This window comes from Narcine bancroftii, chromosome 2, assembly GCF_036971445.1.
Source record: "Narcine bancroftii isolate sNarBan1 chromosome 2, sNarBan1.hap1, whole genome shotgun sequence".
NCBI lineage: Eukaryota > Metazoa > Chordata > Chondrichthyes > Torpediniformes > Narcinidae > Narcine > Narcine bancroftii.
Window position 1 is genome coordinate 247303019 of NC_091470.1, and position 24594 is coordinate 247327612.

The 24594-nt window shown below is 38.5% G+C and overlaps 1 protein-coding gene across 2 annotated transcripts in view; it reads left to right on the forward strand.

The window, feature by feature from the left end:
• The window catches only part of fam91a1 (family with sequence similarity 91 member A1), a 51230-nt gene extending 27635 nt beyond the window's left edge, over nucleotides 1–23595 (forward strand). For both annotated transcript variants that reach the window (XM_069920756.1, XM_069920757.1), the window contains 10 exons: nucleotides 1818–1941; nucleotides 5825–5973; nucleotides 7158–7292; nucleotides 7417–7530; nucleotides 8126–8198; nucleotides 10498–10650; nucleotides 12954–13058; nucleotides 15919–16042; nucleotides 19636–19705; nucleotides 21469–23595. In XM_069920756.1, coding sequence (XP_069776857.1) covers nucleotides 1818–1941; nucleotides 5825–5973; nucleotides 7158–7292; nucleotides 7417–7530; nucleotides 8126–8198; nucleotides 10498–10650; nucleotides 12954–13058; nucleotides 15919–16042; nucleotides 19636–19705; nucleotides 21469–21648 — 1227 coding nt within the window. In that variant the 3' untranslated portion in view covers nucleotides 21649–23595. The remainder of the gene's footprint in view (nucleotides 1–1817; nucleotides 1942–5824; nucleotides 5974–7157; nucleotides 7293–7416; nucleotides 7531–8125; nucleotides 8199–10497; nucleotides 10651–12953; nucleotides 13059–15918; nucleotides 16043–19635; nucleotides 19706–21468) is intronic.
• Nucleotides 23596–24594: the final 999 nt, after the last annotated feature.

Genomic DNA, 24594 nt, shown 5'->3' on the forward strand with positions numbered 1-24594 from the left:
CCTCCCTGTCTAAATTCAATACCTTTAAGTGAAGGCTAACATCCCATTTGTCGTCTTGTTAACCTGTTGCATCTCCAAACCAACCTTTTTGTGATTCATGTACAAGCACTCCCAAGTACTTATGCAGAACAGCATGTTGCAATCTTTAACCATTTAAATAATAACCTGATATTTTTTTTCCTTCTAAAATGAATGACCTTGCATTATCAACATTATATTCCCATCTGCTGGACACTTGCCAACTCACTTCTCCTTTCTATATCTTTCTGCAGGCTACACATCAGTGCAATTCAAATTCATTCAATTTAGTATCGTTAGCAAACTTGGATAGAGTACACACAATCCCCTCTTCCAAATCCTTCTGTGCTCATCATTGATTGTCAACCAGAGAAACACCTGTCTTTAACTTTGGTGCGATGCTCACCATTCCATTGGGACCTGTCCAGAGTAGAGAGAATTTTGGTAAATTATCCCAAACACCTCTACTGTAACTTATGCTATTTCTTTCAGTTCCCTGGGATTAATTCCATCAGGATCAGGGAACTGGTCTCATTAATTTGCTCAGCCTGAAGTCTTTGGTAATCACAGTTTATTGAAGTCTTCACCTCCCATTTCATCCATAACATCTCTTTAGGGTGTTAGACATGTCCTCCACTGTTGAGACCAATGACAATAGTTATTCAAAGCCTTTGGCATTTCTTCATAACCCAATATGAATGTCCCCTTATCTTCCAAGGGACCTACATTCACTTTCAGCATACTTTACTGCTTTATATAATTACTAAAACTTTTGCTATATTTTGGTTTTTTTGTTTACTTTCATAACTTGCATGGAATGCTGCCATTGGAGAGCAGCAGGAATCATCAAGGACCCACAACAGCCAGGACATGCTCTGTTCTCACTGATGCCATCAGGAAAGAGGTGCCACAAGACTCATACCATCAGGTTCAAGAAAGTTGCTACCCTTCCACTGTCAGACTGCTAAGCCACAAACTCAATCGGAGACTAATTTAAGGACTCTTACTTTTGCACTTTATTTACTATTGAATATTTCTTTTCTGCATTGCAGTTTGTTTGCACTTTCTACTTTTTTAACATTTATCTCTTTTGTATACATACCTTGAGTACAGAAAAAAAGAATCTCAGGATTTTGTGTTGTATCAACACATGTTTGTACTCTAATAATAAATTTGCACCTTGAACTTTACTCTATCTTTCCTTTCTTTATTGCTTGCTTTGTGGCACATGGTTGCTTTTAAAGTTTTCCCAATCTTCCAGTCTCAGCATGTATGCTGCATCTAATTTCAATACTGGAGTGCTATCACCAACTCTTTAAAAATAACATAATTCTTGCAATATAGTACTAAGGTGAACATGTGCAAACTGAAATACTTGAGGGACACATTACATGTTAACATTCTTGGCTGTGGAGGCAGGTTATTCAAGCCAGATTCACTTGCCTAAAAGATCATAACATTTCAGTCGCCATTAATGATTTTAACAATTTCAGGTTTATTTAATTAAAAATTTAAAGTTCTCCAGGGGTGAATTTTCTCTCTAGGTCACTAAATCAGACGCTTGAGTGTTTAGTTCAGTAACATCCACCATTAAACCAAGTCCTCTTGCAGTTTTAACAGAAAAATAGAATTGCTTATTTACAAACCTCAAAAGGATTTTTTTTTAAAGTGTTGCATGATTAAAAATTGCACATTTCACATCAAATTCCTGATTGCGCATCTTAACTAAGGTATTTTTGTTTCAAACATTTATTTTGAATCGTGTTTATAAATGGTAATTGGAATGTTTAATATTTAAGGTTCAGAACACTGGTGAGGGGGAGGCGCAGAGGTACTTTGATCATGCAGTAACTCTGAGAAGCACTATACTTTTCCTGCGACATAATAAGGACTTAATTACGGATGACGAACAGCCAAGCAATGGTAGGATTTATACTCTTTTGGAATGAATTGTTCTAAGGCTTTTTTTTTTAAAGTCACTTTATTGTGGCAAAATATTCATTTAAAACTTAGATATAACTTGATATTGTTTTATTTTGAGGAAACTTCTAAAGCAGAGAAACTGGGTTAAACCTTGATTTGATCACATGGCGGGATTATTTGGTTCATTTTCATTTTATTAAAACAAAGTTGTGCTGGAGAGAGTGTAAGAAAGAAGATGGTTAAGCATGGGAAATATTGAACATACTGAGTTTTTTTAAATAAAGCAGAATATTTCTGGACCTAAAGAAACTATCAGCATTATAAATGTTATGGTCCCTAGTGGGTGAGGCCAGAATTAGTGACCATAAATAAATAACTCTAGCTAACAAATCTGTTGAGCAATTGAGCAAAATCTTCTTTTAAAAAGAGAATGGAACTCATTGCAAAAGTGGGCTGATGAAGTTAGATGCGCTTGGGGGATAAAGGTATAAAAAAGGATCAACTTAGAACATGGATCAGAACCTAGAACAACGATATGGTGGTTGTTACTGAAACTTGTCTGGAGGAAGGGCAAGATTGGATGATGCAGGTGCCTGGATTTAGGTGTTTTAAAAAGAATAGGATGGGAAGTAGAAAAATGGGGGGGGGGGGGGGAGAGAGAGAGAGAGAGATGGAGGGAGTAGCATTATTGGTCAGGGATAGTATCACGACTATTGAAAGGGAGGACACAATAGAGGGACTGTCCACTGAGTCGATGTAAGTTAGAAATCGGAAGGGAGCTATCACTCTGCTGAGAGTAGTCTATAGGCCCTAAATAGCCCTCAGGACACTGAGGAGCAGATAAGCAGACAAATTTTGGAATAGTGTGGGAAATGCAGGGTTGTAGTTCTGGGTGATTTCAACTTCCCTAATATTGACTAGCACCAATTGACTGCAAGAGAAATAGATGGGGCTGAATTTGTCAGATGTGTACAAGAAGGATTCCTGTCACAGTATGGCTGACTAGAGGAGAGGCCCTACTGGATCTGGTTTTGGGGAATGAACCTGGTCTGGTGCAGGACCTCTCTGGTGAGCATTTTGGTGAGAATGTCCACAACTCCCTTAGCTTCAACAAAGTTGAGGATAACCAGAAGTTCTCAACCTTTTTCTTTCCACTCCCATACCACTTTAATGAATCCCTATGCCATCAGTGCTCTATGATTAGTAAGGGATTGTTTAAGGTGGTATGGGAGTGGAAAGGGAAGGTTGAGAAACATTGCTCTCGACCCAATTGTTACTGAAATATTTTGCTTGAGGAAAATTGTTATTGGCCCATTTCCTTTGGAGTTATGAAACCATGCATATAATGAGTCAATTAGGTACGATTAAAACTGTTTTTCAGCCTTTTTCTTTCCACCCACATTCTACTTTAGGTGCTCTGTGATTAGTAAGGGATTGCTTAAGGTGGTATGTGGGTGGAAAGAAAAAGATTGAGAACCACTGATCTATACAGTTAAACTGGGGGAGGGCTAATTATGAAGAGTTGAGACAGGAACTAGTGAGAATAAATTTGAAACAAATTTTTTAAGGGTGAAGACACAGAAGTAATGTGGAGGAGGTTTCGGGACCACATATGTAAGGATCAAGATAGGGTTGTCCCACTGAGGCAAGGAAAAGATGCTAGGAAAAGGGAACAGTGGTTGACAAAACAGGCCAGACAACTAGTCAAGAGGATGAAAGAAGCATACATTAGATATAGGAATTAGGAAACAGCAAGGACTCATGAGAAGTATATGGTAGCCAGGAAGGAGCTTAAGATTTAAGAGATTTCAAAGGGGACATGAGAAGGCCTTGGCATTTAGAATTAAGGAGAACTCCAAGATGTTCTATGCATATGTGAAGAACAGAAGGATGATGAGAATGAAGGTGGGGCCACTAAAGGAAAAGGGAGGCAACATGTGCCTTGAGGCAGAGGAGGTTGGGGAGGCCCTAAATAAATACTTTTGCATTAATATTCATAAGAGAAAAGGGCCTGGATCACAGTGAGATCAAAATTGAACTGGTCTATGTATTGGATAATATGGAGATTAAGGAAGTCGAAGTGTTGGATCTTCTTAAAAAAATCAAGATTGACAAGTCCCCAGGACCGGATGCAATATACCCTAGGCTGCTGTGAGAAGTGAGAGAAGAGGTAGCTGGGGCAGTAACAATGACCTTTGAATCCTCTTTGGCCGCAGGGGAGGTGCTGGAGGATTGGAGAAGGCAAATGTAGTCCCCTTGTTTAAAAAAAGGTAATGGGGAGAATCTTGGGAATTATAGACCGGTGAGTCTCGTGTCAATGATGTGCAAACTAATGGTGGGGATTCTTGGGAATAGGATCTGAGCATTTGGAGAAGTACATTCTACTCAAGGATAGTCAACATGGCTTTGTGAAGGGAGGATTGTGCCTCATGAGTCTAATTGAGTTTTTTGAGTAGGTAACTAAAGAAATTGATTAGGATAAAGCAGTAGATGTGGTCAACATGGATTTTAGCAAGATATTTGACAAGGTTCCCTACAAGAAATTCATCCAGAAAGTCATGAGGCACGGGATCAGTGAAACCTTGACTGTGTGGATAAAAAAAAAATTGGCTAGTAGGAAGAAAGCAGAGAGTAGTAGTCTGCAGAAAGTATTCTACTTGGAGGTCTATGACTCGTGGATCTGTTCTGGGGCTCCTGCTCTTTGTGATTTTTTTTAATTATATATATAAATGCCCTGGATTAAGAGGCAAAAGGATGGGTCAGAAAGTTGGCGGATGACATTCAGGTTGGAGGAGTTGTGGATGGAGCTGAGGATGGTCGAAGGTTACAAGAGGATATAGACAGGATTTAGAGTTGGGCAGAAAAGTGGCAGATGGATTTTAATCCAGATAAGTGTGAGGTGATGCATTTTGGAAGGATGAACCAGAAGGCTGAGTACAGGATTAATGGTTAGTTGATTAAGAGTGTGGATGAACAGGGGAACCTAGGGGCCCAAATCCATACATCTCTTAAGGTTGCCGCACAGGTTGATAGGATAATTAAGAAGACTTTTGGCTGCTGGGATAATAGAGGGATTGAATTCATGAGTAGAGATGTCATATTACAATGCTACAAATCTTTGGTAAGACCATGCTTAAAGTATTGAGTTTAGTTATTGTCACCTCATTATAGGAAGGATGTGTATTTACTAGGATGTTACCTGGATTGGGAAACTAGTCTTATGAGGCAAGGTTAGCAGAGTTGGGACTTTTCACTTTGAAGTGTAGAAGGCTAAGAGGAGATTTGATAGAAGCCGACAAAATTATGAGAGGCATGGATAGGGTGGATGGTCAGAACTTGTTTCCCAGGGCAGGATCAGTAAACACCGGGAAGTTTAGGGGAGCCATTGGGGGTAGGTTTTTTTACACAGAGAATTGTGTGCCTGGAATGCCTTTTCAGGAATGATGGTGGAGGCTGAAACATTGTGGGCATTTAAGAGACTCTCAGACAGATACATGGATGAAAGGAAAATGGAGGGTTATGGGGTAGGGAGGGTTTAGTATTTTTAGGTAGGAATATATGAGTCTGCACAATTTCGAGGGCTGAAGGGCCTGCACTATGCTGTATTGTTTTATGATAGACAAAGTGAGTTGCAGGTGGAGTGCTAAAACCAGTGTGTACTAGATGCACTTAATGCCTTATTTTTGCACTTTGAATTCTTTCAATCTTGCATTCATCTTGTGTCTTGTCTGAAGGTGTGTTATCTCTTCCCCCACCCCCAACCCACCCTCTTTCCCAGTGAAGTATTTTTTGAAATGTATCTGAAGGAAATAAGGAAGCCAATTTTTTTTTCTGGACAGTGGTTTTCATAATTTGGGTTTATGATAAGCTTGATCTTCTCTAGGTTTTCCTTTGGATCTCTTGCGTTGTGAGAGTTTGTTAGGATTGGATCCTGCCACCTGCAACAGAGTCCTGAACAAGAATTATACTCTATTGGTCTCGATGGCACCACTCAGCAATGAAATCCGACCAATAAGCAGCTGCACACCACAGGTAAGCACCAAGGTTTGCCATAGCTCTCTGATCCAGTTTGAGTAATAAATCTCAATTGTGTATTTTTGTGTTTAGCAATCAAAGTGCCACACTGAAGATGTTAGCAATAAACAAGTTCTAAGATTTTTTTATATGATTGCTTTATTGTGCATTAATTATTTTTGGTTGGCCTGGTATGTACGGTGCAGGTGCCTAGTTGCAAATAATGCACAAAACACTGGAGATTTTAATATTTTTCCTTGTCCTGTTGATGCTTCATAAATCATGACTATAATTACAGTTTATAATACAAAATGAACTTCACAGTTGGGATAAATACCAATAATTCTCCGCATCATTGTGCACGTTTAGCTGCTCCAGAGGAGCTGTTGCTGTGCATAAAGGATGCAATCACCCACAATAAAATGATAATAATAAATGGAAGACGAGCTGAAAAGTTAAGTGAGAGAGACTTGACAATTTGCTTGGTTTTGTTGTTCTCGTATATGGTTGAAATATTTGTAGTTTATAATTTGCCTGTAAATGTGCAATGGTATTTGATGTATTTTAACTTTGACTGTGATGTGAGATGTTCCTGATGATTTTTAGCCGGATGGAAAAATGTCCTTTAGCTTCAATTTAAATGATTTTACTGGCTAAAACCTTCTGGGGCTTAAGTACATCTGCATGTGTGAAAAAAGTTCAATTGCACATGGAATAGCTTCTCCTGGATCAGGAGATTAATCAGTTGAAGAAGGTACTTTCTGTAGCTTTCAAATTTTGTTAAACAGTATGTCACTTGCAGAATGATGCCTAGCAATTCCAATGCAGCTGTTGCTAAACTAATCTACTCTGAATAAATATTTTTGGTTTTGGACATTTTAATTCAATTTTCAGAAATTTGATCTTTTTTATACAACTTAATGCAATATCTGCACTGCAAATTCACAATGGCTAGATCAATTATTGTATTTTACATAGCTGTGTGTTAATATGTTGCTTGGGTTACAATATGGTGGTCCTACAGATGCATTTGTTATATAGGTTTGAAATAAAAATTCCAAAATTGAATATTGGACATAATCGGCATATTTAGCCTCTGAATGGAAGTCAAATAAAGATACACAGGCTTTTCATATTTTTAAACTATACTGTTGTACATCTTTATAATAAGTTAGCAATATTTTTTCTCTTAAATATTATAGCACATTGGACCACCCATTCCAGAAGTTAGTTCAATTTGGTTTAAACTCTACATCTACCATATCACTGGACAAGGACCACCATCGTTATTACTTACAAAAGGATCAAGGCTCAGAAAACTCCCTGGCGTTTTTCAGGTATTTTTGAGAAAACGTACTTTCATAACTTTTTACAAAGTTGTTCTTTTTTTCTTTTCTGTATTGTTTGAGCACCATTAGGAATTGATTACAGTTATAAGATTTATTTTCTCTTGTTTTCTAGGGATATGACCGGTTACTTATAACCTCGTGGGGGCATGATCCTGGTGTTGTTCCTATTTCAAACGTGCTCAGCATGCTGAATGATGCTCTGATGCATTCTGCTGTGTTAATACAGGTAAAGTAGTATTCAGTAGTTCTACATTGTTATCAATTAACCAATCTCCAGGTTCAGACAAGTTGTTAGAAAATTTGTAATCTATCGAGTGAGTTATTTGCATGTCAAAATTTGTGAATTTATAGTGTATGTAACTATATGGAATGGCTATAAGTAGATGGGCCAATGTGAGAAAATGTAAGAAAAGAAGGTTTACAATTACCGTTAAGCATAATTATTCATTTAAAGTTTGGAGCCCAAGAAGGTTGGGTAATTTGGGTGATTTTGTTTCTTATTTCTCAGCAAGTCACTGAAAGTTCAGCTTTAGAAATAAGCAACTCGAGACTATAGAAGTGTTCTCCCACAAACATTTGAAGAGATCGCAATTATATGTGGGAGAATTTATCTTCTTACTAGTGTTCCTCTTTTGAAATTTGGTTCCATGGACTTCAATGAAGCTGAATATAGGGGAGAGAATACAGCTTGAGGCTGATACACATCTAGTGTCTTCCCCCTCTTCCCACTCATAAAGTTAACATTCCTTCCCAATAAAGTCGTGATGCTGTATTGGCAATAGTGCATTTTTAATAACGATCCAATGTATTCTTGCTTCAAGGGTTATGGAATTCATGGTGATGGAGAAACGACATACGTTCCATTTCCCTTTGATGAAGTGGAAATTAATGGAGGTGAGCTTCTGTAGCTACTATTCATTAGCTTTCCTGATTAACTTTGCATTATGGGAAAATACTAGCAAATCTCTGATTAAATCTTGGTTAACTCCCTTTTCAGAACCTTCAAAGTCGACGCCCCCTTAAATTTTCATCATTTTTAGAACCATAGTGTGTAACTCAGCCATCTTCTTTCTAATCCAGTCTTTGACATAAATATCCTACTGCTGGAAGATCCTTTTCACCACTTTATTTACATGTAAGATGCAAAGAATTTACAACACAGAAGCAGACCCAATTGTCTAACTGGTCCATGTCAATATTTTTTTGATCCATATAAGCCTCCCTCCAACCCTGTTCATTTTATCCACTCAATGCAGAGTTCTTTTCGTTTTTCTCTCATGGAGTTATTCAACTTGCTCTTAAACCCATCTATCCTATTTATCTACAATTTTGGATAAAATATTCCATTTTTTTCATGTACAACCATGTTTGAATCCATCTTGGCTTCCTCCTGAAATCACCATTGTGACAAGCCAGCTTGCAGTTAATTTGATTCACTTCAGTAACCAGTGAGAGCACTGGATAATAGCAAAGACAAATTTCCCAAGTGGAGTACTGCAGACCTATACTTCAGCTATGGCTCATACCAAGTGGTTCCAGTTCAGTAAGAACACTGACATTTACCAGACAATGTTACAATTGTCTAGACCTGTTCTGTTCTTGAGAAGCAAGACAAATCCAATCAGACTTGTTATTGCCCTATTCGTTGGTTCTCAATTATCATAGTGGAATGGTTCAAGAAGATGACTCACTGCCACAACTTCAGGGGTAGTAAGGGTGCACAACAGATGCAAATTCTGAATAAACAGAATATTTGAAGAAAAATAGATGGTGCATTCTTGAGCAGACGAAGAATTGCTGGAGGAACTCAGTAGGTCAGGCAGCGTCCATGGGTCGAAGTGGTCAGTCCACGTTTTGGGTTTGAACCCTTTATGAAGACCAAGAGAAAAAGGTGGAGCTGGGGAATTTTCTTCTGAACTCCTCGATCGGAGAGCATTAAGCTGCATTTTTTTCTGCTGCTGCTGGTCTTGACCATACCAAACAAAGAGTGAGATCTTGAAGTTTGTTAAATAGATTATAGAAGGGTTGGTAAACTTACTTTATCATGAGTCAGAAATGAACAACTTCAAGGGTTGACTGGGATGAATATTTAGCGTCGTGTATGGTTGAAATGAAGCAAGAATCAGAATAACCCACGTTAATATTTTTAAAGTGCCAATAGCAGAGACTTGCTTTCTTAGTTTCAAAAGCAAATCTCTCAAGTGATCTCCTGCTGTGAACTTGTAGCTAGATTCTAAAGATAAAGGGACTGTGATTAGTGTGGAGCATCTAAATAGTTTTTTCTTAAAGAATGGAGACAAATAGAATACTGCAGATGTTGGAATCTGGAGCAAAACAATCTGCTAGGGGAACACAGCAAGATGAGCAGCATGCATGGGAGAAAAAGAATTGTCAACTTTTCAGGTTGGATCTCTTCTAGACCAGTGGTTCTCAACCTAGAATTTTCACCACTCACGTATCACCTTAAATAATTCCTTACTAGCCACAGAACACCTATGGCATTCCTCCCTTTCTCTCGTCCCTCGCCTGGCTTGCCTGCCCTCACCCCTCCATTCACAAAGCCATTCCTCTTCCCCCTGTTTGCTATTGAGCCCTCCCTTATCCACCTATTGCTTCCTTCCTTTGAGACTTCCCCTCCCCCCGAAACCCTCTGCCATTTTGTTTGGTGCTGGACACATTTTGTCCATTCCTTGATGAAGGGCTCAAGTCTGGAACTTTAGTTATGTACCTTTGGTACATAATGTACAGCATTTAACCAGCTGATCTTTCTCCAGCATTGAGTGTTTTTACTATTACTTAAGGTGGTATGTGAGTGAAAAAATGGTTGAGAACCACTGTCCTATACCATAGGTGCTCTGTGGTTAGTAAGAAGTTATATAAGGTGGTTTGTGAGTGGGTGATTGGAAAAAAAAATTGAAATCCACTGTTCCAGACTATTCTTTTTCACCCACTGATGCTGTTCAACCCACTGAATTCCTCTAACAGATTATTTCTTGAAACCTGGTTGTCTTTTGAATTAACTAATTGCTACCCCACTCCTGAAGATGTCTTCAATTCTGTAACTTTTCTTTTTAATGAAAGAATTTGCATAAATTGGATTTCTGTAAGACAAGTCTTGTAATATGGGATGTCTCTTCATGTGTTCTTTTGATGAATTGCATTCTTTTTGCTCTTTTCCTTGGGATTATTGCAGAATTTTCCCAGAATAACATGTGTTCACACCGAGCCTTGAAAGCACTAAGAGCAAAAATGGATCTGGACCATTTCTGTGGGTTTGTGAACATGCTGAACCCTCACGGTCGGCGCTGCAGTGCAAGGCGACCTAGTGAAGACCTGGATGAGAAAGGTATACAAAATATTGCTCATCATAACCAGAGTTAATTTGGAAATATACTTGTCTAGCAATTTGATAGATTTTGATGCACATTTTTTTTTAAAAAAGCAACATTATTATACAACAGCATATTAATGAGATATCTTCTTTTGAGTTATGATCTGGATTCCATTGTCTTGAGCTTGGTGGGTGAAGAAGTTTGATGTCCAGAGGTCACGTGGAGATGCAGCCCTTCTTTAAAGGAAACCTGGACAATATCTTATGATGTGTAGACAGAATGAGATGATGGTACACAGCACATGCAGTGGGACTAAGTGGCTTGGTCCTTCCCATAATTCTGTGATAATAAATTTCCATAAATAACTTTATTGTCACCCAAAACATTATCTCTCCATTTCTCTCTGTGAATGCGGCCTAACTTGCTAAGTCCTTCTAAAGGCATGCTAAGACCTTCTAATTGTGTACACTTTTGATCTCGTCAGTTTTTTTCTGAATGTTATTAATGCGATTTTTGGGAAGCTGGAGCCACAATCAATCAATTTATGCATACATTATGCGTATGGCACAACAGCTGGGAGTAAGAGATGAGACAATGTATGGGGTATGGGCACAATTGTATTGAACATCCTCGAATGCTCTCCAAAACTAAGTAAAAACCAGTCTTGGCTCTAACTCTCAGATTGCAGCTCTTGTTTTGTTATGAACATGCTTTCACACTGTGCTGATCCATTGTTTCCTTTTAAGTCATTTACAAGGAACTCTTTTTTTTGTTGCTTGTATGTTAACTGCCTTCATTGATGTCGGCATAACTCAGCACTGCACTCTTGTCTCAATCAGTTTAAAGATTTAAGTTCTGTTCTAATGGCTGTACTGTCAGAATGCTGCTGTTTGGATGACATGTAGAACTAAGCTTCCATCAGTCTTTCTGAGCAGATGTAAAAGATTCTGTGCTTCTATTCAAAGAAAATCAGTCTTACCATCAGTATCTCAGCTATGTCTTATTTATCTCAAAACTCATCTCAGTCAAGCTTCTCTCCCCCCCCCCACCATAGTTCCCTTATCTTTGCTGAAGTAATGGTTACACAGGTTTGGTCCAGCTCGTTCATGCTCTAAAGAACAATTAATGATTCCACTGGTCACAACACAGAAAAGCCACTTCAGTTCTGCAGCTTCTCCGTGGGTCATTACAAAACCAAAGAACTTGTTGCTGCTTACGAAAAAATTAGCATACGTGTGATTTATTTATAAGCAATGCAATGGAACATAAAACAGAACAGGGCTTTCTGCCATGATGTTGTGCCAACCTGTATAAACCAACTTCATGATCAATCTAATCCTTCTTCCCCTTGCAGCCCATAACCTTCCATTTTTTTTCTTGCATCCATGTGGCCAATAATCTTTTAAATGTCCTGATTATATTAGCTTTTACCACCGCCTTCAACAGTGTTCCAGGCACCCACCACTCTCTATATTTAAAAAAAAACACTGCCTCTGACATTGGCCCTAAATTTCCTTCCACTTACCTTCAACAGATGTCTTCTGGTATTGGCTACTGCTGTTCTGGGACTATCCATTCTATCTCTTCCTCATAATCTTGTGCATCTCTGTTAGGTCATCTTTCATGTAGGTGGTCCCTAAGCAATCCACACGTATCTGTTCCCAATTAAACTTCAAGTTCCTGCCTAATACCATTATAATTCGCCTCCCAATTAAACACTTTCCTATGTTGTCTGCTCCTTTTCTTGTCCATGTCAGAGTTGTCACTATCTTTGAAATGCTTATTGACTGAGAGATCTTTCACCTGACCAGATTCATTGCCTCGTACTAGATTCAATATGGCCTCTTCTCCAGTCAGGTGGTCCACATACTGCATTCAGAATCCTTGAATATAGTTAACTAATTCTGCCCATCAAAACCTTTGGCATTAAGTATTATGGAATTTAATTTACACCTTTTCAAAATCTACCTGCTTCTTTGCTCCTCAGTAGCCTGTTGGCCATTGGGAGGACTACAGAATACATCCTAAAAAGTGATTACTCCCTTCCTGTTTCTTACTTCCACCCATTGATGCAGTAATAATCCCCCCACAATGTTATGAATGGGAAATACATTTCCCTCCCTTTGTCTCGAGGCTAAATTTGCAGGTGTGGGTGTACACAGAGGGACTGCAGCAGTTCAGAAGCTGGCACACTTAACAAAGAACAGTTTGGAATGGTCAGTAAATGTTTTGCCAGTACTGCATCAATAAATGAGGTAAAAGAGGGTGAATTCCTCTTAAAAAGTGATTTTCTCATATGCATTTGATTATTTTGCAGAAGAATTTGAATCCCCATCTGGCTCTGTTCAAGGTAGCACAGAATCGTTTGAGTTGGTGACAGATGAGCCCATGGCTGATTCTGTAGCCAAAAGAACTGGTGAAGGTAAAGACAAATCTTGTGTTGTTAATTTTTTTAAAATCAATTTGAAAGCAAGTGCCTGCCAAGTCCACAACCATGATGGGAAGGTTAAGGACATTAGATCCTGGATAACACTGTCACCAAGTGTTTCTACCTCCAACTTGCACACCACCATGATCTTGATGTACATTTGTCAAACCAGTATGGTGAATGGGTTCAAGATCCTGTAAATTCTCTACTTTGGGGAAAAATCTTTGCACAGACTATAGTGACCATAAAAAAGGTGGTTACAACCATGTAGTCACGTCATTGTGCAATCTATCAGTGTAGTTGTCAACTGGCAATGAATACAGGCTTTACCACTTTTTGGACCATTGCTCAAGAATAAAAGCTTTTCATAAACTTAAATCTTTCTAATTGGTGTGATGTAGTGTGGTATCTCATTTCAGTTGTACTGTGCACTGAATAAATGAATTGCAGTCACTAAATGGGCAAGACTCATCTAAGATAGGCTAGTTGCTCTGTTCAGATCTACACTTCTCAGTTGTCTGTGCTTTTAATTCTGTTCAGAGAAGAGGTGGAAAATCTCATGGTGCGAGATTAACAACCCAATTCTCTATGTGGACAAGATGAAGGAGATGACCGTGGACTTCAGGAGGACCAGGAACAAACACCCTCCACTACACATCAATAACTCTGAAATAGAAAGAGTGGAGAGTACCAAGTTTCTTGGAATTCACTTAACTAGTGACCTATAGTGGGCGCTCAACATCTCCTCACTTGGCAGGAAAGTGCAACAGCGACTGCACTTTCTGAGAAGACTGAAGCGGGCAAGGCTTCCAGCCATCATTATGTCAACCTTCTATAGGAGCTCTGGCTGCATCACAGAGTGGTATGGTTGCTGCAGAGAAATGGATCAGAGGTCAATCCACAAGACCATAAAAGTGACAGAGAGGATCACTGGAGACTTTCCACCCCCCTGTTTTTCTTTGTGGTTTTTGTGTTTTGGGGGTTTTTGGGTTTATTTGTGTTTTGGGTGTTCTTTTTTCCTTCTTCCCCCACCCCCCCTTCCCAAACACAAAAGTCCCCATTGACGTGATCTATTGGGATTGTTGACTGAAGAGGGCATGCAAAATCATTGAGGACACATTCCACTCTGCACATTGCTTCTTTCAGCTGCTCCTGTCAGGGAAGAGATACAGGACTAGCAGAACCAACACCACCAGGTTGAGGAATAGCTTCTTCCCATGGCCAATGGATCTGCTCTCATTTGTACAAAACAATATTTATCCAGCTATCTATTTATTTATTTATGTTTATAGATGTGATACTTATCCTGCATATATCTTATTGGTATGTGTTAGTCTGTTTTTTGTTTTTTTTTGTCTGCATGTTTTTGCACCAAAGACCAGAGAACGCTGTTCCGTTGGGTTGTATTTGTACAATCAGATGACAATAAACTTGACTTTACGACTCCTATGTATTTAAGATGCGATCTGTTGCAGAGAGAGAGTGGGAACACAAAGTTCCTTGGCATCCATTGAAAGGATGACCTATCCTGGTCATCAATCAGGAAAATGTAGTAGCAGGAGGTTGAGGAGGGTGAGTCTACCAGCCACCACCTAAACTACAGGAGCACAATAGAGAATGTCCTGGCTCACTCCATCATAGTGTGGCATGGAAGCTGCAAAGCATCAGATCTGACGTCAATACAGAGGGTGTTTAAAAGTGCTGAGATCACTCTGGACTCCGTTTGCTTTATTAATGATATCGACAGGGAGCGGTGCTTGAAGAGGGCTCAAAATCATTGAGGATTGTTGTCATCTGGCCCACAGTATCTTTGAGACACTACCTTGAAGGAAGAGCATAAAAACCCTGACAGGCAGGCTGGGAAGCAACTTCTTTTTGCAGGGGGTAAGACTAGTGAACAATACTAGAAACATAAAAATTATTTTTATTTCTATTTATTTTTAGATCATATGTATAATATGTCATTTGTGTGCAGGGTTTATTGTGTGTTTGTGTGTGCTCTATCGACTGGAGATGTGCTGTTTTGTTGGGTTGTCAATGTATATGTCCAATCAGATGACAATAAACTTGAAATCTTTCATAAACCCCTTACAAACCTATCTCTTTGACTAAGCTTTTGATCGGCTGTCAGATGTTGCTCCTGCCCTTATTTCATTTTATAAGGCATTGAATATCTGTAAGTTGAATATATCGGTTCATGATCAAACATGACCAAGGCATCAGATTACTATGGAATTGAGACCATTTACCATCTCTTTGCTGAATGGAGATTTGCTAAGAGTATATGGAAAAGAATGCAAGTGTCCTGTTCACGGTTCATACCCAGTATCAATGAGACAGAACATTGATTTCAGGGCTGACCCTGTGGATGTACACAGAGAGAGACATCCAGAACTGCTGTAAGACCATTAACCCATGAAAAATGTCCTTTGGTCTGCCTGAAGCCTGTTGGTCTTTTGGCACATCAAGATGTCGGTGAGGGAATGCTGTTGACTGGCACATTCCAGGCTGCAGGAGTGTTTGATGATGGATGCACTAAGGCTTGGCGCAGCCAATGTGAGGCACTTGGGTAGGACCCAGTCTAGAATCCTCCCATCACCTGACCTTGAGGGGCGAGACGAGAGAAAGTCCCTTCAGCCAGGGGAGAAATGTCAAAGTGCCATAGTGGAGACATGTGTTGTAAATGGAGAGATGTACAAAGATGGGAATATATGGTCATGACAGTAAAGATATGAAATGACATTGAACAGTTTTATTTTTGTAAATAATTTAATGTGAATAAAGTCATTTTTTTTAAACTGTCTCAAAATAGGGAAGGGGGACATTATAGTTTTACAATGTTCTGATTTTACAGGTTCTACAACAGAGCAGGACTGGATTCCTTTGGAGCTGTGGTTTGGGATCCCCCTCTTTGTTTCAGAACTGAATAGAAGAATTTGCCAGAAAATTGCTGCACATGGATTGTGCGGGAAGGAGAGGTATTTTTTTTCCATCAAACTGTTTCATTTTCTCTTGATGGAATTATTGCTTTATCTCACATTGAGCGACTTATTACAGAAATAACCAGTTTTGCGTGAGCTGGCTGTTGAGGACTCAACTCTCCCTGTAACTCAGAAAATATTTTTCTTCAAGTTTTGATCCAATTCCTTTAGAATATTCCTATTTGATTCTGTTGCCTCTTCTGATAGTTCCAGATCATGCATAGAACCATAGAACATTACAGCACAGAACCAGACCTTTTCGGCCCTTCTAGACTGTGCTGTTCCTTTTATTTGCCGAGTCTCACTGACTTGCATCCAGTCCATATCCCTCCATACCTCTTCCATTCATGACCCTCCCATCCATAAACCTGTCCACATTCTTCTTAAATATTAAAATTGAGCCCACATTCACCAGCTCAGCTGGCAGCTCGTTCCATACTCCCACCATTCTCTGTGTGAAGAAGTTCCCCCAGACTTTTCCCTTTCACTCTTAAACCATGTCCTCTGGTTTGTATCTCATCTACCCTCAGTGGAAAAAGCCTATGTACATTTACTCTGTCTATTTCCCCCTTCTATCAAATTTCCCCTCATTCTTCTACACTCCAGGGAATAAAGTCCTAACCAGTCTAACCTTTCCCTGTAACTCAGTTCATAAAGACCAGGCAACATCCAAATAAATCTCTGCACTCTTTCTATCTTATTGATATCTTTCATGTAGTGAGGTGACCAAACCTGCACTCAATACTATAAATTTGACCTCATCAATGTTACAACTTTACCATAACATCCCAAATCCTATATTCAATACTTTGATTTATGAAGATGAATAACCTTTTTACAACCCTATCCACCTGTGATGCCACTATCAGGGAATTGTGTATATGTATTTCCAGATCCCTCTGTTCTACCGCACTCCTCAGTGCCCTCCCATTTACTGCGCTTGTCCTTTCTTTGTCCTTCCAAAATGCAACACCTCACACTTGCCTGCACTAAATTCCATCTGCCATTTTTCCAGCTGGCCCAGATCCTTCTGCAAGCTTTGAAAATCTTCTTTGCTGTCCATGCCTCCAATCTTAGTGTCATTTGCAAACCTGCTGATTGAATTATACCTTTGGTTAAAGTGTTCTTCTCTCTTTTATTTCTATTAAGTTAAACCTGGTCACCAGCATCTCTACCATTTGAAATATTCCTTTCCCACCAATTCTCCCAAAATTTTGTAGAGCAAAAGAACAAAAGATCATTCAGCCCCTTGATGCTGTCCATCATTTAATTAAATACTGGCAGATCTTAACTCCCTGTCTCATTTAGTTCTCTTAATACCCAATTTTTTGTTTTTAAAAAAAGTATTATCAATATCAGCTTCAGTTGTGATTTGATTACCTCTTTCCCTTTTCTCTATATCACATAACTTTTTGGGAGAAGAAGCTTACAGATTTCTATTACTTTACAAAGAAGTTTTTCCTTCTATTGCCCCTGAGCTGCCTGGCTGGAACTTCACACTTTGGGCAAGAGTAAGAACATTACTTCTCATCTACTGAAATATTTTTGCCCATTTTAAATCTGTGATCTCTAGTAACTGACGTACCTGCTAAGGAAACCTTTATTTTCTCATTATCTTGAATTATTTTGTTCATAATTTGGTATTTTTTCTCACTAGTGACCCAAATGTGCAACTGCTACTTTTTGGATAACTTTTCAATTAACCAAAGTGAAAAAACCAATCAGTCACAGTGGGTTGAAAAGTAAATTTGTTATTGTTGCTATAAAGATACACAGGCAGAAGATGATGAGGTATATCAAGAATTACATTCTTAATCAGTGCTTTAATCATGTGTTCAGATGTTAACCAAAAGTTAAATGCAAGTTGTAGTTGGGGGCTCAGTTTCTAAATAATATTGTGATGGGTCCAGAGGACCCCAAAACCCAGCAGCAATAGCAATTCACCAAGACGAATGGTTACTTAAACAAAAGTTACTTTTAATTGTCTTTAAACATAAAAATGAGATCAAACTTTATTTATTACTATTAACTTAACTTAATCCCCTTCTAATTTTAAATGCACGTGTATGTAATGCTTATATGTTCAGAAAAGTTATTTGGTATACAGTCCAATCTCACTTCACTCCTCCAAGTTTACCAGTATCAGGCAATTCTAATACTGTGCACAGAATTTAACATTTATGAATCTTCACCAGGCTTTGGAGCTTGAAAGGTAAATGGTTACTGCTCAGGAAGGTTCTTGTTACCGCTCAGGAAGGTTCTTGTCAGCTTTCAAAGAGAGAGTTGTTGCTCATTGAACACACACAAATTGATTCCTTGAAATCACTTCAGTGTCTCGCCCCATCAGGGTTTTCCAGACGATAACCACAGAGTTCCTTTTCTATTTCCCTTATCTCAGGCAAAACATTATACAATCAGCCATCTCCTCTTGTTTGGACCACAAGGGTCACTTAGGAAAACACCTGTTTGACTCTCATGTGGCTTGCAAAACCACATGATCCTCCTAAAACAGCATACTCCATTAAAACAGCTTGTTGACTCCAAAAATCAATTCATGAGAGATCTTTTTTTTCTTGTTTCTTCAGATGGGCCCTTATATTTACACCTCGTTGTGAAAATCTTCAGCACAGGAGTCTATTGTCCTTGCAGACTTAGTCACCACTTTACGCATAACTCTTGCATTTTAAAATGAGATCTGTTTGACTTAACTAAAAGTGCCACAATATATCTCCTCTAAAAACACATCTATACATAATATAAAAGTATAACATAATCTGTCACAATATTTAAAATCCTAGTTCAGATTTATTGAGTACATACATGACATCACATACAACCCTGAGATACTTTCCCTGCAGGCCAGGCAGTTTCTTTTTGTTTGTAGTGCAAAAAATTGTACTCAAGAAAAAATATTTATGCAAAAGAGAGAAATATATTTAAAAAAATGTAAATGAACTGTGCAATATGGAAAATAAACATTCAATAATAAATAATGTTCTAAGTAAGAGTCCTTAAATAAGTCTCTTAAGACTGTTTAGGAGTCTGATGGTGGAGGCATAGCAAGTGTTCCTGAACCTGATGGTCTCAAATCATTCCGCCTCCAAGTCACCTGTGCCACTCGTACACAATGGTTTTAAACATTTTTACTTTATATCCTCTTGCCTTTGGGCTTTTTAATCCTATGAAAACCAAACTGCAAGTTGCTTTGGAAAGAGGATCTAGATGATACAAATGTCACATTCTTAGGTGGCTTAAAGTGGCTCAATTCTTCATGAGATCAACTTAAACTATTAAAAGGGTGGGGGCGGGGGAAAGAGTTAGAACTGCTGCTTATGGAGTTTTGGACAGTACAAGTTTCCTGTTTATGATACAATTCTGTTATTTATTTCATGTGTTGGCAAAAGTTGTAAAAACGGCAACTTTTAAATCTACAATTGTTTGCTCCAAACTATTTCTTAATAGCCTTCATAACAATTTCAGCTCTTTATTCCATGAACAGAAGCTGGCATTGTAAATTGACATATTCTCTCTCCTTATTTTTATCTTGTGTTTGCAGATTCTTAATACACAATTTTGTCATTTTTCCACAGCCTTCAGAAACTCTTGCATTCCAGTAGGAAGTTATCACTGCAAGTGCTCAACTTTGTACAGTCATTCCAGGTATAAATAAGCTACTTTCATTCAACCAGATACAGGGTGCTTAAGAGTTTTGTTGTTTGGATAAGTATGTTTCTGAATTGGACCAAATTCATTTGTCTTTGCGGTAAAACAAAAAGATCTGCTGACATTGTGAGTGTAGTAAGTACACAAGTGCTACAGAAACGAGCAGCTAACACAACGTCTATAGGAGACAAAGACGTATAACCAGTGTTTCTGGCCTGAGGCCTTCATCAAGGTCTGACCAAAAAGCAGGCAGGTGCCTGAATAAAAAGGTGGAGTGGGGGGGGGGGGGGGGGGGGAGGAGGCAAGTAGGAGCAAGGGTAGGAACACAGGCCAAGAATAGGAGGGTAGAAAAGAAAAGCATAAAATTGATTGAGGGTTCGGGATAGCTTGGTGAATGCAAAGTTGGAGGAAAGGAGGCATAGGGATAGAAAAAGGGAAAGATGGGGTTGGGGGGCTGTGCTAATAGAAACAGGAGGTTAATGTTAATGCTATCTGTTTGGCCAGACATAATATAAAGTGTTTTTCCTCCAATTTACTGGTGGTCACAGTTTAGTGTAGGAGACCATGGGAATGGAGCAGGGAATTGAAATGGGTGGCCACTGGGAGATTCCCGCAATTACAGTAGGCAGTGCAAAGGTGCTTAATGAAGCAATCTCCTAGTATGTGTCCAGTCTCTCCAGTGTAGTGGACCACAACAGGAGCACCAGATGCAGTAGATGACCCTTGCAGATTCACAATTGAAGTCAGGCTCAGGCCTGAAACATTGGTTATAAATCATGTCCTTCTATGGACATTGTGGGAACTGCTGAGTTTCTCCAGCATTTGTGTGTATTTGTTTTGGGATCTGATTTGAAATCCAGCCTGAAAACCTACTTTTGTTTCCTTTAACAATCGTGAATATTGCATTCACTAATTAGCAAGTTAATACTGGAATTAAACTACTCATTATTGGATTAATTGTTGAAGGGTTTTGAGGAAATAATGTACTAATTCTTCACTGATATAAAGTCTAAAATATGTCATGGGAAAGTAAGAACTAATAACGGTGCAGATGCCTGGGCATGTAATACTGGGTACTTGAAAGGAAAAGTTTTCTAGTTCCCAACATGAACATCCAGCACCTCAAAAGCAATTATGAAAAAGTTATAAAATAACAGAGGAACAAGCAATCTGGCTCATCTTAACCCTTGCAATGTTTATGCTCTACACTTGCTTGCTGCCTTTATCCAGACCTCATAATTTCACTATAATTTTTTTTCTCCTCTTGATTTCCTCTTCAGCGCATGCTCAGATTTCATATCATGCACTCCCTACTGGAGTGAGGTGCACATTCTCTTTGCAACTGGCTAAATAAATTTCTACTGAAACAAACCCAAGTGTAAATTTTACGAAGGAAACAGATAAGCTAGACGAGGAAAGATTGAATGTAATAGATGTATTTCTGATGTTATCTTTCCAGGATGTTTTTCATAACACTGGTGTAACGATTAGCCAATGCCTTTACATTGCAGTGATTGGGGTAGGACCTAGATTTGAATCCCACGCTGTCTGTAAGGAGTTTGTACATTTTTCCTGTGATTGTGTGGGTTTTCTCCAGTGGGGGGGCTCCAGTTTCTTCTCGCCCTTCAAAAAAATGCCAGGGTGTAGGTTGATGGGGTGTAAATTGGGTGGCATGAACTCATAGGGCCGAATTGGCTTGTTACAGTGCTGTAGGTCTAAATTTAATTTAAATAAATAACCCACTGTTCTACTGTGTTCAGGAAACTGGTGACTCGGATGGTGGTGTAACAACTTTATTTCCCCAGCCATCACCCATTGATGCAGGAGTTCCTCTTCCAGCTAAGAACCTGATCTTCAAAGATGGTGTTTTGTCTGAATGGGTTGGACGGTCTCCCCTACCTGTACATATTACAACATTGCACAAGGACCAAATGAATTAAACCTATTTCTATTATTATGATATTGTACATCTCAATAAGCAAGTCTCAGAAAATAGTATGATTTCTTTCAGTCCTGGCTGTTCTCTCTCTTCCCTCCCTTCCCCTCCCTCCTCCCACTCTTTCATAGCCAAGTTCAAAATGATGATCCAAATCAATGTGGTTATTTAGCACTTTAATAATGTTGAAAAAATTAGCTATGGGCTCTTAATGATTTAAATTTCTCACGTAAAGTAATGGGAAATTATTTCTGATGAAGTAAGAATTACTTGGCTTTTCCACTTGAAACTGCTGGATAAATGTGTGCTGTTTTTCTTTTAAACCAGTATTGCGCCCAGTATTGTGTCGAGTATGCCGGATCAACAGCAATTACAATCTTGCCACCGCTGATCAAGTAAAATAGAGATTTTTTTTCCACTCCTCCTTCACCACCCCCCCCCCCATCCGTAGGACAGGTTAGAGCAACATTTTGTATCACAATTGTGGACCCATAATAATCCAGATCCTTTAGCTGAAGATGAAATAGAACTTTTTGCTGCTTGCCGCTGAGTGAAAGCAAGTTAGATTAAAACGTATTAATGAGCACATATCAAATCCCAAATCAAATTGTAATCTGGTTGAATGAAAACTCTTAAGGCATCAATTTAAACTTTTGAGTGAACATGACAGGTTGAGATTGAAGCCCTTGTACTCAACATTCCAGGTGACTGTCTAGTGTGCAGCAATGTCAAGCTGCAAATACTGCATCAACATGTGATGCAATATTTGCAATATTTTTTTGCTGGTGTGATCTAGTGTGCAGGTTTGCCAGCAAATCTAGACTTGTATTTTGTCAACTGGTACAGTTGGCTGTTTAGAAACCTATTATCAAATTCTGTGAAGAGATCAGGAGCAAGGTTTCAATCAAATCAAATATAATTTTTTTAATAGTACAATCGCTTAATTTATTTTGCATAATGTTCTTTACCATCAACACACAATTTCCATCAACACAGTTGAAGTTTTACTTTTTTTGAGGTCACAGGCTATTCAGCTCAAAATCTGTGCCAGCTTCATTTCCACATCCATTCATTCAATTCTTCCTTGATAATTTTGAGGGTTTTTTTTGTATTCCCATTGTGGAAGGTGATGAGAGATATTTTGAATTTAGCAGATTTTGTCATTTTTGGAGACTAGCAGTGCTTTGGAAGGTAAAGAGACCAATAAAGGTCTCCTTGCATCCAACAAAACTTGCACATGAGGAATCTTTTCTCTGTTGATGGACAACCTACTCTGCAATGGGCAAGAGAGTTTAAATTGTGACAAGAAGTTTATTTCATTCTTCTTAAGTAAGGAACTTGATTAGCAAATGCATTGTCCAAGTGGCTGATTCACTCTTAACTCTCTGTTATAACAAGCTGCATCTACAACAGAACAATGCCTTGACACTCTCTTTCCCCACACTGTTCTGGGACCAGTAATGTGCTATTAGTTACAAATTTGTTAAACCACCTATGCACTTCTGTATATTTGTCTTTTGTAGCTCATGCAATTGAAATGTTGCATGTCACTGTAATTTCACAAGTAACCTTTATCATATTTTCATTCCCTTCAGCCTTTGGGTGCCCAAGCCATTATCTTAGCAATAAGCGCTATGTGGTATAAGGATAGAAACCTTGAATATATATATTAATGTAGGCATCAAGTGTGTGTGTTCATTCATCTAATTATCTGTAACATCAGGGAGTGATCATTTCTTTCTTTTCTGTACACCCGTCTCATTTTGTGAGAGGAGAAGATGAATTGTTGTTATACACATTCCAAATACTTAATTTGGAGATTTGACCCTTTGGATAGGAAACATTTTGATGGTGAGACTGTGGATTCATGCTGAAGAAGAGTACTTTTGAAAATTTATTCTGTTATTATCTTGGAAGAATATGGCTAATAAATGTTCATGAGATTTGATAATTGGCTTTATTTTCATTTTGGTTTATCCAATGCACAAAACTCCACTGATAAATCATGTTTTTGTATGTTATTCTGACTGGCTCCAGTTTTCATTACTCTTCACATTCACAGAGTACAAATTGTGAATCCATTAAATTTGATATAAATATCTTGCAATCAAAAAAACTGCCTTTTTCAAGCATTAATTAATTTCAATTGTTTTCAATCTTTGCTGATAGAGATGGAGAGGGAATTGTTTAAAAAGCAGCAATAGGTAGGACCTGTTAAATTCTGTGTTGATTCACATATATATTGTCATATTCTTACAGATGAATTGATCCGGTATTGCCATAGAGGAAGGGTGTTCCAAATTTCAACCACACTCTGTGTATAGAAATTATTATGAATATAAAACTTGTGAAAACCCTGGCTCTAAATATAAGACTATGCCCCAAGTTCCACAATAGCTGAAGTAACCCTTTTAATTTCCCTTTAATATACTATAAACTTGGATGAAATCTTACCTTAAGTTTTCAAAAATCGAAGCAATATGACACATGGTGCAATTATAATTTATAAACCATAATCAAATTGGTATTTTTATTTACTTTTTGTAGTTTTCTGTTTAAATAAGAATGTCAATTGTATATGACATAATTGTCTCTTAATGTGTAAGAGAAGCAAGGATAATATGAACACTGCTTTCTAATGATGGGAATGACAATGAGAATAAAAAGGTTGGATTATGAAGAGTTGGAAAGTCAGCATGACAGAAATAATGAGCAATGACCAGCTTTGAATGTGTTTTTGTTTTTTTCATAAAAGGGAGTGGGCATCACAAGCTGAGCCAGCTTTGAATTCTCCATATCTAAATTACCTTGAGAAGGTGGTGGTCAACAGCTTCTTTGAACCACTGATGTCCTTGTGTATGGGTATACCCTTGATGCTGCTGGGGAGGGAGTTCCAGGATTTTGACCCAGATTTGAAGGAATGGCAGGATGGTGTGTGACTTGAAGAGCA